Source organism: Chiloscyllium punctatum, chromosome 45 (genome assembly GCF_047496795.1).
Source record: "Chiloscyllium punctatum isolate Juve2018m chromosome 45, sChiPun1.3, whole genome shotgun sequence".
NCBI classification, from domain to species: domain Eukaryota; kingdom Metazoa; phylum Chordata; class Chondrichthyes; order Orectolobiformes; family Hemiscylliidae; genus Chiloscyllium; species Chiloscyllium punctatum.
In genome coordinates, this window is record NC_092783.1 from 44367184 (window position 1) to 44381607 (window position 14424).

At 38.1% G+C, this 14424-nt stretch overlaps 1 protein-coding gene across 2 annotated transcripts in view; it reads left to right on the top strand.

Moving 5' to 3' along the window:
* Positions 1-300: 300 nt before the first annotated feature.
* Positions 301-14424, top strand: part of cd34 (CD34 molecule) — a 42405-nt gene continuing 28281 nt past the window's right edge. For both annotated transcript variants that reach the window (XM_072563602.1, XM_072563603.1), the window contains exon 1: positions 301-471. In XM_072563602.1, the coding sequence (XP_072419703.1) occupies positions 393-471 (79 nt within the window). In that variant the 5' untranslated portion in view covers positions 301-392. The remainder of the gene's footprint in view (positions 472-14424) is intronic.

Sequence of the window (14424 nt, forward strand, 5' to 3'; positions counted from 1 at the left end):
TTAATTGAAGCACACTTGAAGGAAATGAACCAGAATCCAAAGGAAAATGTGCTTCAGGAAGGGATGTATGACACAGAAAAAGGCTTCAAAACCTAATGTTTCTTTATTTTTCTATTGTTTCCTTCTGCTTTTGCAGCTTTCCACTTAGCAGTTACAAATATTTCCCCTTACTTACGGCACAGCAGATTTGGAGGCCCCCTTTATGTATCCCAGTTCCTGAATGCATTTGTCATTAAAAGGAGGTGGAGAGAATGGGAGGGGTCAGTCAATAATTCAGTATATAATACCCATTCTCAAAGAGACCACACCAAAGCAGACTGTGTAATACTGAGCATTGAATTTACAGTGGAATCCACAAGAATCTACAACAAGAATTTAGCTTTTAAACTAAAATGTCTATCACGTGGAATTTGATTAACATTTCAAAAGGACAGCAGTTCTCCCTAATGTTGTGTGTGTTATATTTGATTGGTAAGTAAAAGTATGGAAATAATTGTTATTCAGTTGCTCCTGAGGAAATATGTGGTATTCATTCTCAAATATGATATGGATTATACTTTTTAAAAATATATTTCTCAAGTATTTCCTTTCTTCTAAATATAAAAATTTATTTTAGAAAGGGGAGAAAGGCAAATGCTAGATTTTTGAAAATCTATAAGAAATCTTTCTTACAAGAAAGTCTATTGTATTCATAACTAAATTAAAATAAATTTGATCATTAAGAGAATTAATGTATTGAAATTGCCACTTTTACAGCAAACTTTAAGCAGTTACTGATAAGATTTCTGCCCTAAAATTTGTACACCTTTTAAACATAGTAATCTAGAATATTGATGATAATTAATACAAACTTCATGTTGAAATTATGTGAAACGTTTATATATTCCCATATTTCTGTCAATTGCTCTATCCTTTTAAAACTATTTCAAGAAACCAAAACAACACTGGCCACTTCAACTGTAATACTTTTCTAGCAGGTATTGTGACAAAGTGATAAAAATTATTTCTGAAGATATTAATAAGTTAAATTGTTACACTCAACTATATCATTGATCACAAAGCCTTGACAGTATGCAAGAATGCGTACAAAAGACAAGTAAACAAATTGCAAGATTTAGATAACTGCGAAAATCTAAAAAAAGATTATGTATGGTAAAAAGAATGTGTTGCGATAGAGGAGATGGTGGATGTGGATAAATAGCAAATACTGAGGAAGATTACTGAATGAATGGACAAATTAATGAATGAACAATTGCAAGTGTGATACGTAGGAAACTGTCCGTGGAATCTATACTTCAGTTCTCATGTGTGAATAATTAAGAATTGCTGTTTTCAACTGAGTGGAAATAAAACAAAATTCTCTTACGCCCTCAGCTCCACCCTCAACAAGAACAGCCAAACTTAGGCATATTTTAATGGGGCTTTAAACTTGAAATTATGATATTGAGACATGGGAGAATTTGGTCTGGAGGCGGTGCAAGGTGATTTTTGCTTTCACACTTGGCTTCCCTCGGGCCAAAATAATTTGCAAGCACTAATATATAAGCATAGTTTGAATTTATTATTGCCTGAGTCTTAGCTAATTATTTTTTGTTAGTCACTTAGGCTTGTGATGAGGTATTGGACTCTCTAAACCTTCCAATTGAGAAATCCAAACAAGCAGAGTTTCTGCTTTCCCAATATAAATGTACAATCTCTCCCCGCAGTGTCATATTCCAGTTGTTGAGAGTCCTGGGGAATCATTGGCAGAGCTAAATCTCAGTTGATTTAACATGATAAATTAGCAGATCATGCCAAACAAACCACTGAGAGACATTCAGCTGTCTCTACAGCAGGAACCACAGTACTGTACCAACTTCTTTGCATATTTGGAACTGAATGGGAAGCATTCCAATAATAGGTAACTAGCCCACCACACAATCTTCCAGATTTCATTAGTGAAATAAGCAGGCAGGTCATTCATAAAAAGTATTTGATTCAAAAATCGGCTCTGAAAGTTTATTTGGTCATGAACGTCCACGGCCATGAAATCTTTGATCTACTCAAAACCTAAGGAACCTCAATCAGACAGTTCATCACCATCACTGGTTGGCCCTTCCTCAACTGATGAACAATGGTTTGAGCCCTAACATAACAGGCAGCCAGTGTCAAGAGATTCTTCTGAGCAGAAGTTGGAACAGAGTAAATTTAGGGTTTCAAATGTTTGACAACCCAATCATTGTAAAGCACCCTGTTCTGGATATAAAAGTCATCTTCATAGTATCTCAATTATCTGATTATGTCATGATTCACTGGAAACAGTGAAGAGGCAGGATCCAAGTATATCTCAGTTGGAATTGAATTGAACTGCATGTTGCCAACAATATTCTGAAATACAGTCTAGCCAATTGTATTGATGCTCCAGCTGTAAGATTACATACTCTTATAACCACCAAGCCCTAAAGTTTCCTCAGGGAAGAAATGGAATATAGAAAATCAAATCCCTACAGTGTGGAAACAGGCCCTTCAGCCCAACAAGTCCACACCGACCCTCCAAAGAGTAACCCACCCAGACCCATTCCTCGACCCTATATTTACCCCTTACTAAGACACACACTCCTAAACACCATGGGCAATTTAGTATGGCCAATCCACCTGACCTGCACATCTTTGGACTACGGGAGGAAACTGGAGCACCTGGAGGAAACCCACACAGACACAGGGAGAATGTGCAAAGTCTACATAGCCTGAGTCTGGAATCGAACCCGAGTCCCTGGCACTGTGTGGCATCAGTGCTAATCACTGAGCTACCATGCCACCCAGATGTATGTCCACAAGGTGGATGTAGTGTTCAATGGTTTGATTGATCTGTATTGAATTATATTCTTCATTTCTTTGAGGAGCTCAAGGAGTAAACCAATGGACTATTATTCTCAAACCACAGCTTGTGATTGTCAGTTCTTTAAGTTGCCAAATAAAATCCATATAATTTTTGATTCAGCTCCTGATGAGTAGTGGTGTTGCTATGCTGCTCATGGCAACTTCTTGATACTTTTTCTCCAAGTAGTCATGGCTCAAATCCAAATGCAGTACAATTTCCAAAAAGGCTCAGCTTTACAGGAAACTACATTCAAGTAGTGTAAAGGTAACAACATTTTGTGATAATGGTGAGGGAATCAGAGGGGAGATGACAAGAATTTATTTTACACAATGAATGGTTATGATCTAGAATGCACTGCCTGAAATCAGATTCAATAGCAATTCTGAAAAGGAAACATTTACAGGGTGACCAGAAAAGAATAGAGAGTGGGCCTAATTAGAGAGCTCTTTGACAGAGCCAAGGCAGGAACATTGGGCCAGATTACTTCTCTTTGTGCTGAATGGCTATGTCTTTACAATTAAATGAAGCCTTCACAAACCCCTGGAAACTATTTACAAATACTTTAAGTAAATGCAACTTTGAACTCCTGTTAATGGTCAGAAGATTCATGATCAGTGTAGCAGATGCTGACTGTTGGTGGTGAAAATTTGTTTCATGACTTGTCCGGTGCTATACCATCTTCCAGTTTTACACACAGTTTGAAGAAGAATATCATTCCAATGTTTGCCAGATTAATGATGTTGCTTCAATATTATATTCATCACTGGTTGGCCCTTCCTCAACTGATGAACAATGGCTTGAACCCTAACATAACAGTCAGCCAGTGTCAAGAGATTCTATTATAAACTGCACAACATTGCTTCCTTTGCCAGTATATCTAATCACATCAGTGACTTGTGTCTGAAATTTTCATACCTATTTTCTAGTTGAAACTTTATACTATGTTAAATATTTAGGAAATATGTGTTGTCACCCATCTGAGAGCCTATCAGAAAGTCAGATTTTACAGGTATTTGAACCTGCATTAATTTATTCGTACAGTGAGTTCTGTACAAATATGGGATCATGCAGAATGTTCAGAGATTACTGCGTTCTGTTTAAGATATAGTCTTTGCGATGCATTCAATGTTGTAGCTTTGTAACAGAGAAATATGATACAGGACCCCTTTATTCTAAAATGCAATAGTTTTATTTTGTATATTTATAAAAGCACAATTGATTAATCATTTTTCATTTTATTGACATTGAAAAGGCACTTGCCTGACATATCAACTGTTAGGCAGAGGACATTTGGAATTTAGCAGCAATGTGCAACTGAAGCACTTAAGCTAAATAGAGAACTAGATGATTCAAGGAGATAAAATGCTTGTCTCCATGGGTTGGAGGTGCCAGTGTCGGACTGGGGTGGACAATGTTAAAAATCTCACAACACCAGGATATAGTCCAACAGATGTATTTGGAGGCACTAGCTTTTGAAGCACTGCTCCACAACCACCTGATGAAGAAGCAGTGCTTTGAAAGCTAGAGCTTCCAAATAAACCTGTTGGACTAAAACCTGATTTTGTGTGATTTTTAATACTGTCTCCCTGGGAGCATAGTTAGAATTCAGCTCAGATTGATGAGTCTCATCTCTCTGTAATAATAAATGCAATAAGATCAGCATGAAACGGTCCTGCACTTTCTTATGCCCATGCATGACACCACAGCATAAGAATGTTCACATTTTGTACAGCTTTAATCAATAGCTGAGCTGGCCTAATTGCAGCACTGTATGGAATTGGTTCATGCAGCCAACCTCTGTTCCCTGTGTTTTAATTGCATGAAATCAGAGCAGCATCTATAGTTTCACAATTGACCTCAGTATTGCTGAGTGAGGTGGGTGTTGATTAGGGCTGCTCTAATCAGTGGCTCATGTGTCAGCACTGCTGCCTCACAGTACCAGGGACCCAGGTTCGATTTCAATCTCAAGTGACCATGTGGAGTTTGCACATCCTCCATATATCCGTTTGAGTCTGCTCCGAGTGCTCTAATTTCCTCCCATAATTCGAAGATGTGCAGGTTAGGTGGATTGGCCACAGGAGATGCAGAGTTACAGGGACAGGGTAGGAGGGTAGGTCTGGGTGGTATGCTCAGCTGAGAGTTAGTATGGACTTGATGGACAGAATGGCCTGCTTCCACATAGTAGGGATTCTCCGATTCTTGGTCACAATGAATCATGCTGAAAATGCATACTGGTGGATATTATGGGAGAATTGGATTGACAGCAGTTGAAATGTTACACGTTGGGCCAACATCTGCTGTGCAGGTTCACATGCACTGTACTATGGCTATCTCTTTGAGGTAAGATATATCAATCAATGCCAATGAATCAATGCTAATGGGAAAGAGGTAAATGACAAGAAAATAAGTATCAAACTTTGAGCATGATTTTAGCTCTACTTCCCTGCCTGCCTTGCTGAGGTCAAGGGAGTGGGCATTTAGAACTGCCCAAAATATTTACACACACTTGAGAGCTAATTGGTTCTGAATCTCTCTCAACACCAGAACATTGACACGGACATCTGCCCAAAGTTGGCGGTGTCTTTTTAATATCCTCCCATTGACTCCCAGTGACGATATTCAGGCAAACACCATATTTAATTGACAGCTTCAACAGAAATCAGCAATATGTTTCCTGTAAGCCTAATCCTGTGTTGAGTAATTATCAAAGTTAGAAGATGTTCAAAAATCAAGTTTTCAAATTTGATCTTGTTTTCCTTTAACTATGCCAAATGTGTTGTGAGAGTGAACAATATCATCCTATGTGGGTTCAAGGGTGAAACCACAGGCTACATCTGAATAAACATCACCTAACTGCTGTAATTTCTTAGTCTTATTAATCATGGTTTAAATGACACATTTATAGGTAGAAACTCAGTTCAGCCAGATTTTAAAGTGCATCCTGCCACCTCTTCATAACTAATGATCAAAGTTATTTCGTTCAGTCAAATATAAATTGTTTGTTTCCTTAGAGAGATTTTGTTTTTTAAGAGGCCAACAGAAAATTCTGGTCGAATGCTTCTGTCCCTTTGTGTATAGATTTGACACTAAAAGAGGTTATAATGTCACAACAGCCACTGCTAAAATGCTGAATCTTCAACACAATTACCTCCTTTCCAAAGTATTGGCAGTATCTTATTGAAATGAGGCTTTCATGGCATGTTCCAGTAACAAAGCTTTTCTGTACCAATCAGCTCAAAGAATGATTGTAACTTAAAGTACGTCTCCGCAACGTAAAAGATGTGATGACTGAGAACGAAAGAGGAACGAAGGAGAAGAAGTGTGAATTAGGTTCAAAGCATGTACAGCAGGAGAAATCAAAAGAGCCAAAGAAGTGTTAGACTAAGAGAAAAAGGAAAAAAGCAACGTTAAGTTAGATAAGGAAAGGAAGTTAAGATTTTACACATATAGGTCTCTTCCAATAATTTATTTTATTAAGCATTTAGGCTGCACAGTTTAAGTTGTTCTCTTTCTGATTTAGAGAACATATTGGCATTTTCTTAGCAATTACAATGTTGTTTAAAAAGTGCTTAGACTTTTACTTACCAGGCTTGACATTGTGCAGTACTTAATATCAATTAATAATGCACAATTTTAGTAAGGTTTTAAAAATAACAGAGGAGCTAAGGGAAGCATATTGCTTCTGAGAAGTAAACAGTTTGGAAGGGCATAAATTGACTGCCAAGTTCTGAAAATTTGTAGTTCCTAACACCTTTCTTAACTTGTTAGCTGGATTGTGTAACAATAATAAAGTGGTACTATTGTTTTTCAATATGATCTGACCCATCGTCACACAAACAGATCATGATATAACTTCTGCAGTGGTTTGTTACCATCTTCTGTTATTTAATTTACTGTTAACGCTGGAAAGGAGTGTTTGTTGTTCTGATGGATTCTACAGTTTAGGGCACTGTGTATTGGTAGTATCCCTACTTTTGGCTTAGGGGGCCTGAGTTTAAGTTTTACCTGCTCCCGAGATGTTCAATAACATCTCAAAATAGTTGATTAAAAGTACATATAACTTCTTTAGAGTTGTAGAATTCTCTGATTAGTCATAAAACCAGGCAATCACAAACTAAAGGATTCGTTTTACTTACAAAATTCATACATGCAAGGTTTTCATATGAAATTGTGTAAATTACCGACTAGAAAGTGGGGTCAGAATGTTACTGTTGTAATGGCCACTGCTCCTGGTGACACAGTTGGGACCAGTGTGCTGCTGGCCACTTTATTGACCAGCTTCTCTTTCAGATGAGGACAGAAGGCTTGATTCTAAACAAAATGCCCCAAGAACCATTAAATAACTACGGAGAAAAATTGACAAAGTGGGAGCGGTCTTTTTTTGGAGTCAAGGATGGGAAGTGTCAAGAGGGCTGGAGTTAGGTATTTTGGTGTTGTAATGTCCAGCTAAGGGCACCATTGCAAACTTGCATCAAGCACCTTCTGTCACTTCCTCAGCTCTTTTCCAAAATAGTATTCATGTCCGTGTTTCATATTCTATTCCCTTTACGTGCCAACTTGAGGGATTTCACTAAATTCTAGACATTGCATGTACTTGAGTTGTTGTCACAGAGAGCTTCAAACTTTATAATATGTCACCATTTCCTAACATTGGAAGAAGGTACTTTAGAAAACCTCAGCTTCCTCATACAAACTCAAGAGGAAGATCACATTTTAAATATAGCAATTAAGCATGGAATCTCTACTGTGCAGAAAGAGGCCATTCAGCCCATTTAGTCTGCACTGAGCCTACAAACAGCATCCCACCCAGACCCAGTCCCTCACCCATCCCAGTAACCCTGTATTTACCATGGCTAACTCACCTAATCTGCACATCTTTGGATACCATGGGACAATTTAGCATGGAAAATCCACCTAATCTGCAAGTTTTTGGACTGTGGGAGGAAGCCCATACAGACACAGGGAGAATGTACCATCTCCACACAGACAGGCACCCAAAGCTGGAATCGAACCATGGTCCCTGGTCGTGTGAGGTAGCAGTGTTAACATTAGCCACTGTGCCACCCATATTTTACTTGTTTAACATGTGATAACATGAATATTTCACAAAAAATGCTTTGTAGATGCAGAATTTTTTCATAAGTTCAGTTACGTTGTAGTTCATTTTGAAGTAGGAAAAATGTTCAATAATTTGAGAGTCAGTAACTGCATTTTTATGTAATCAAAGTCCCGTAATGTGATCAACCATTTCCTAGCTGTAATCCTACAGACCATGAAGTTATTGCTGTAGATTCAGTGTACAAAAGAAGTGCATGGGAACAAATTAATATGGAATACAGATGAGAGATGGATTGCTGCACAAAAATACAACAATTACACAAACCTCTAAATTGCAGTCTTCAATTTTGGATAATTGGTTACATCTGTAATTTATAAAGCAGATGTACTATACAAACATACCAGCCTTCAACATTTTCCACAACCCACTGTTTACCTTTCCCAAATTACTTGGACGTACTTGCACACACAAAGTAAAATATTAGCTTAAAGTAAGCCACCCGGACATCATAACTTCTGAAAGCATCTTCAGTATTTCTATATGCAAAAAATAATTAGGCTTGTCATTTATAGGAGCACAGTGCCAAGTCTGAATCGTTGATTAATACGCTGTCCATATTTCAGTTGTAAGAAATATAAACAACACACTTGATATCTTTCCCAATCTTCAGATCACATCGCTAATGACTCAGTGGCTGAAGAGCATAGTTTACATCTCCATATCCATTTTCCAGCTCTGTAATGTTAATGAGGGAGTGCTTGTGGAACCTGTGGATTACCCATTTTACTGATATTATCAGAATACTTCTAATTTCAGGATTTCAAATGTACTTTGCTTCTAACTGATTGTCCCCTATTAATAAAATAAATCAATTTGGCTCTTTGCCACTTTGTCCTGACTGTGCCAAATCATCGGTCGTGGTTCAACACAGATCATTTTCACCTGACAACTGGTGTAAACAAACTTTTGATGCCAGCTTTGTAATCAGCCTTCTCGTATCTATTCTTTCTGCAACCAATCTGCTCCATCCCACTAGCCAGATTACCAAATGAACCTTCCTGCTCCCCATTCCACAGCTATGATTCCATATTCAATCCAGCCACAGTACCCGTCCTCACCTTAAACCTATCAGCATTCCTTTACATTGGGGAAACAGACTGTAGACTGGGTGACCACGTGGCAGAAAACCTACATTCTGTCCACAAAAAAAGACCCTGAGCTTCCAGTTGCCTGTCACTTCATCTTGTTCCCTGCCCAACATCTCTGCCTGAGGCTCGCTGCAGTGCTCTAGTGAAGCTCAGAACAAGCTGGAAGAACAGCCCCTCACTTTCTGCTTGGGAACTCTATAGCCTTCTGGACTCAATATCAAGCTCAACAATTTTAGAGCTTGAAGCACCTTCTACCGTGTCCTTACTCCAATCTACACACACACACACACACGCCTTGTTGTCACATGGTCTGCTATTACTCACAACCCATTGTTAGCACTAATAGTCCCCATTTGGAGCAACTCATTCTGCTAGGATGATCGTTATCCACACTTTTATTGTCCAATTGTTTCTCTCACTCCTTGGACTCTGTCTCCAACTATTGTTTATTCCTTAACCCCTTGCCCAGCCCACCACCCTACCTTCTGCGTAAATACCTTTTTCTAGCTAACATAAGTTCTGAGACCCAAAACATTAACTCTGATTTCTTTCCACAGATGCTGCCAGATCTGCTGAGCCTTTCTAGCAATTTCAGTTTTGTTTCTAACATTTTCTGACCTCTCTCATAAACACCAGATGATTTTACATGGAACCTCCCATTAACTGATTTTGGCATAATTATTTTGCCTGTAGTCAGCCAAGTCTTTCTGTCACCAAGTAATCAATCATCTTTACTTTTCACCCTCCAACTCAGGCAGAATTCTAACAGGTAAACAAACACTGTGTGGAAACCATACCTTGAAAAACCTGTGAAAACAACTGAAGTACAGTGAATGTTCATTACACAGGCTGAAATATCAAGGTATATTTCCTTCAAACCGGCTATATCTAATAACAGATGTCTGCACTTGTTAACAACAATAAGGTGCACTTATATAGCACCTTTAATGTAGCAAATTGTCCCAAGATATTTCATGCTAATATTATCCTTGAAAATTTACCACTGGCAAGTAGCCAAACTCTTGGGCAAAATTTCTGAAATCCCCTCATAACATTATGATGTTCCCTAAAACCTGAGTAGCTGAAGCACAAATTATGAAGTGAAAAATGAGTATCCCTGCCAATCAATTGCTGAATTTAGGTCTATCTAGACTAGCTCTATCTACCAAAATAAACATTATCCTCACTTTAAAATTTTTTATTGATACTTAACCCTTGTCGTCAAGTGACAATGGGCTGAAAACAGAACGTTCTCATTTGTCCCACAGCCGGAGAAATCAACAGAAAATCAGCCAAACTAAATTAAACAGCAGCCTGCAGTTATGGGTTAAGACGAACAGTGAAGACCAAGGAGAAAGTTTAAAGGGAACCAGTTACAACCATTCCAAGGGTTGTGTATTGGAGAAGTGTCAATCAGATATTCTAGCATGGTGCCTGCCTGAGTATACGCGTGTCACACCTCCCTGCATGGCAACAGTGAAGGGTTTTGCTGTAATCCCTTTGGATGATTTGAACCCAGCTCTTGACCTCATTAGCTAAAGGCCAGAAGATCCTGGAAGGCCCAGTGTAAGGGCGGATGAGATCACATACATAGATGTCACCCCCTTGGTGAGGATGTAGTGAAGATCTGGCCAAGATTCACAGAGAAGACTTATAGCAGCAAACCATTCAGCAACCCAAGGAGATCCAGGCTGACCTGTGAGACCTATCTTTGTAAAAGAGGGTCAGCTTTAAAACATAAACTGGTCAAACTGTCTAAAACACAGACAACATCTATGTATTTCTATTTCCAAAGTGAAAGACCATATAAGGCAATTGAGATATTGGATGTATTAAATTCTATCCCTCAGGGCATAGTGAGTCTACCTACAGCATGTAGTCTGCAGTAGTTTAGGAAGTCATCTCACCACTATCTTCCCATCAGCAACTAGGGACAAGCAGGCTAGCCAGTGATGCCTATGTCCCATAAGTGAATAAACAAAAGTTGCCAAAGGCATTTGATATCTGTATGCACTGAAGATTGATAATGTTGGTGCATCAAAGGATGCCAAGGGAAGTAAGAATGTAAATTATATGAGCTACAATCTTCCAATTCATCTTAGGTATGGGAGTGTGCCAGAATATTGGAGAATTTCAAATGTTACACTCTTGTCTGAATGAGAATTGAATCATTATACAATGTGAAAAAATGCAGGGCTGTAGGGAAGCAGCATGGGAATGGGAGTAAGTGAATTGTTCTTACAGAGAGCAGGCATGGATTTGAGGATTCAAATTGCCTTTCTGTGCTGTGTCTATTCTATGATTTAATGAAATATATTTATTTACAGCTTAATATTTTATCTTGCAATCAAATATGAATAATTTCAAATTGTCATTGGAAAATTCAATTAATTTATCTACTGCACTGATTTATACAATGCACCATGCATTGTAGCTTTTCGATACTTATAATGATCACCTAATCCATTTCTAATAATTTTGTAAAAGAACACAGCTATTTTAAAGGCACATATTGAATTTTGTCTCTGGAGTTCGTGTACGATACAAAGATATTTATTTATCTCAGTGCAATGAGTGAGTCGTTTGTTTATTTCTATGTTTCATTTGTCATTCTAAAAAATCACAAACACCTTGTAAGATCTGTTCAATTTTTCATAAAATGCTTCAAATAGAGTAGTGCAAAATTCTTAATTATTTGCAGTTTTCAAAAAGTATTTACCAGATACCATCAGCAATTAAAGAACATTGTCTCTTGGAAAGTAGCCTAAGGCCAGAATTATATCCACTGGGGGCCTGAATGTGTAGTGAAGTAGAAACTGGCATTTCAATGCTGATGTTTACGTTTAAATCTCATCCAAAGGAATGAAAGGTTCCTCTGCTGTTGCATCTAACAATTCCATGCGATTTGTACTTGGCCATTGTTCAACCAGTTCCTATGGGGACATGGCAGAGTTTCCATAGCCTAGAGCTTTCCTTAATGACAACACATTTGGCATTCATATTGGGAGGGCACAAGAAAGCTGGTGTAAGAAATGGAAAACGTCACTTGCTGCCGTAGTAGAACAGAGCAAAGAGACCAGTCAATTTGGAACCTACCCAGTTTACATTCCATTGCAATCAATGGACTGGTGATGATCAACTCTGCCAGGTTACTGCTACGTAGTGAAGTAACAGACCTGTTCCATTGACTAGATAAAGCTTTAAAAACAAAACCCTGAAAAGACAGCATGGGACATTGATAGATGAAAACTAAGACTTTTTCCTGAAATTATCCACCTACTTCTGCTGATAATAAGAGTCCAAGAATCTTCCTGCAGTGAAGAAAAAGTGTCATTGTGTTGTAAACTGGGACCTTGTGTTCCTCTGTACAAGTTAATTATTCATTACTTTCCTTTTTCCCATGAGCTTAATATAAATTTCATTGGTTTTCATGCTTAATTGTATTTTTTTTAATTTGTCTACCCACCTTAAAAATTAGTTAAGATGACAGGAATGTACTATATACTGTATTTCAATCTTGAAATATTTGCTTGACCAACATTTGATACTCAGTCAATGAAATGTTACTTTATTATAACAATGATTTAACATTTGAATATTAGAAGGCCGATCAACCTGAAATGATAAAATGGAAACACTGATTTTCTCTCTAGATTTTCTCCAGCTAGTTGTTTCATGCAGAACTATACAATTTATTCCAGGGACATCTGTAACTTTATTATATCTCATCAATGGATTAAGATTTGCCAAGTATTTCCTGAGTACATTTGTTAAACATATTAAACACATTACATCAGTGCAATTAGGTAAGATTTTCCAGATTGCAGCTGGAAAACATAACAATCAAACCACTCTTAAGAGGCTTCTTCAATCCCAGTTGCAACATGTTAACTCTGTTTGGAATATAATGATATATTTTTCTTAAAAGAAGCATGCATCGTTCAAACAGAATCCTGAGGCCCTCAACAGTCCCTAACTTTTGGATCAGTAGCTATGTGTTTTGTTACATTGATTACCAAAGGTTTAGGGGGTTGGTTAACTGAGTTGTCTGGACAGCTGGTGAGTGAAGCCAATAACAAGGGTTCAATTCCCACACTGGCTGACATTGCCATGACAGACTCTCCTTTGCAGCCTCTCATCTCACCAGAGGTGTGGTGACCCTCAGGTCAAACTGCCACCAGCCATCTTTCTCTAATGAGCGAGCACCCTATGGTCCAGTAGGACTATGACAACCTGCCTTTAATCAAAGAGTTATCTGAAATGAAAACTGTTGCTATTTTACTATTGCATTGACAAGCAAATTCATTTACCTATTTTAACTATTATTTACTTATAATTATTTCTTCCAAGGAGTTAGATTCCGGTCGTGAGCCATGAAAATGTTAGGGTCTTGATTTTAAAAACTGGATGAGGGAGAACATTATAAATAAGAAGAGTAGGCATTAGTTTCTCAAGCCTGCTCACCCATTCAATAAGATCACGGCTTATTTGATTGTATCCCTAACTCCACTTTCTTGCTAGTCCCTCATAACATTTGACTTCTTAAATCGATCAAAATCTGTCTAATGCTGATTGGAAATAATCAATGACCCAGCTTCCTTTACTATTAAACATGGGACAACAACATATCCCCTATGATTCCACTATCTAATAATTTTGCCCTGATGTTAAAACTTTTCTTTTTAAGCAGAGGAGCAGGTCACATATTAGGAAAACAGCAGTATCCTCTTTTTAAAGAAGTGAATTAACATCATGAAGACCCACAGGCTGTTTAATTGGTGCTTGAGTGAGGAGTAATAGTCCTCAAATGTCCAGAAGAGGTGGGAGTTGGATTGGATCAGAACAGGCAGAGAGAGGTATATTATTAGATTTTATTTTAGGTTTCCTTGTAGGCAAGATGGAGCAAGACCGATCCCAAACCTCATAAGGGAGAGTTGGCCCTTTCCTTTCCTGGGTTCCCCCATTTCCCTCTCCATTTCCCCTTACTAACTTTTCCCCAAGTCCTCCTTCCCCTTTGACTGCCAAATATCATTCCCAGAGGCCTCTGGCTGCAACTTACTCTGACCAAATGCCTGTTCTTAATTAGCATTTAGTGAACTGGGTCCAACAAAATTTAAATAAATGAGACCCAGCCATTAGGTTTGGGCCTGGCCTTGATCTCTCAATTACCTTCAAGTATACTGTCTTTTCAGGGCTGACACACTCTATACATTCCATTGAAGTCAGGGCCCTGAATTAGTTAGTAAAGATTATTCGACCGATGATTTTCACCCATGTGTAATTTATTCTGTTATGCACCATGACCCACTTTAATTCCCTCAGTTCGCACTGGGACATGTTCCAATATTTTTCATGGT